The sequence below is a fragment of the Kryptolebias marmoratus genome, unplaced genomic scaffold (genome assembly GCF_001649575.2).
Source record: "Kryptolebias marmoratus isolate JLee-2015 unplaced genomic scaffold, ASM164957v2 Scaffold144, whole genome shotgun sequence".
Taxonomy (NCBI): Eukaryota; Metazoa; Chordata; class Actinopteri; order Cyprinodontiformes; family Rivulidae; genus Kryptolebias; species Kryptolebias marmoratus.
The window spans coordinates 10328-11657 of NW_023665878.1; the positions used below are offsets into that span (position 1 = coordinate 10328).

The 1330-nt window shown below is 48.2% G+C and overlaps 1 protein-coding gene across 1 annotated transcript in view; it reads right to left on the reverse strand.

Annotated features, from left to right (window-relative positions):
- LOC108229211 (E3 ubiquitin-protein ligase TRIM63-like) overlaps window positions 1–1133 on the reverse strand; it is a 6906-nt gene extending 5773 nt beyond the window's left edge. Inside the window, exons 1-2 of the mRNA XM_017404873.3 lie at window positions 873–1133; window positions 155–327 (exon numbers count right to left, since the gene is read on the reverse strand). Coding sequence (XP_017260362.1) covers window positions 155–327; window positions 873–992 — 293 coding nt within the window. The 5' untranslated portion in view covers window positions 993–1133. The remainder of the gene's footprint in view (window positions 1–154; window positions 328–872) is intronic.
- Window positions 1134–1330: the final 197 nt, after the last annotated feature.

A 1330-nucleotide genomic window follows, 5' to 3' on the forward strand; every position in this document is an offset into this window, starting at 1 on the left:
ACTTGTGTGTGCAGGTGTGTGTGTTTGTACCTGTGTGTGCAGGTGTGTGTGTTTGTACCTGTGTGTGTGCAGGTGTGTGTGTTTGTACCTGTGTGTGCAGGTGTGTGTGTTTGTACCTGTGTGTGTGCAGGTGTGTGTGTGTGTGTGTTTGCACCTGCTGCTCCCCTGTTTGTACATGTCGATGATGTTCTCCACCAGCAGGTTCCTCTGCAGCCCGTACACTCCGTGTCGGTCCAGGACCACCTCATGCCGGCAGGACGGGCAGCGGAAACGTCCACCAGAGGTCACTGTGGAGCCACTCCTTGTGGACAGGTAAGGATTGGACGCCTGCAGGGGACGCACAGGTAGAGACGGACTGTCTTTAACTGCAGGAGGTTAATGAAGATGCTGGGTGAAGACTACAACAGAATAACAGGTAAAGGGGCGGAGCTTGTTTTATTAGCTGCTTTATTCTCAAAGATCATTTCAGCATCATTCCTGTTTTAACCCAAACTAAATATTGAAATGTTTGATTTCTCTCCTGAGGTTTGTTGTTATTTACTGTTTGTTTACAGGATGTCTGATGGTGCATTCACGGACACTTTCAAAAACTTAAATGCCATAAAAACAAAAAGCTTCCAATTGAAGAAAGAATGACTCGACTCTGGTGCCAGTCTGATTAAACCACCTGAAGAAACACCTGAGGTCATGTGACATCATCAACATGAATCAGCTGAAAGGTTTTATAGCAAATAAATGAACACATCTGTTTCACCGTGACGGGTTGGATCAAAAAACTGATCCAATTCTCGTCTCTTCAAGGACTGAAAACCGAGTGGGAAAAAGACTGACCTTACAGGTGAGTGTGTCCCTCAGGTGTGTGTCTGTCTCACCTGGAAGACATCGTTAGCACACTTGCGGCACAGATTGTGTTGACATGGCAGGATGACCACCGGCTTGGTGAAAATCTCCAGACAGATGGGACAGATGAGCTGCTTCTCCAGACTCTCCATGGAGACGAGGTGGACTCGGTCGACAGGTGAGGGAGACAAAGGTGTTCCCAGAGACAAGTAAACCGAAGTGACTCAGCAGCAGAGGACAGTTGAGGCCTAACGGCAGCTCACTGGGATCTCAGGCTGTTTTTAGACTGAAGAACGTCAGCTGTTGCCGTGCGGACATGTCCTTATATGTCAAAGGTCAGCAGGGGGCGCGAGACAGAGGAGACAGAATGGATTAAAGGAACAGTTCCAAACATTTGAAGGAGCTGCAGCTCCCCCTGCTGGTCAGAGAGAACCATGAGCTGCAGTTTGTTTCAGTCAGAGAAGAATCCTGAATTAAAACAAGACCCCCC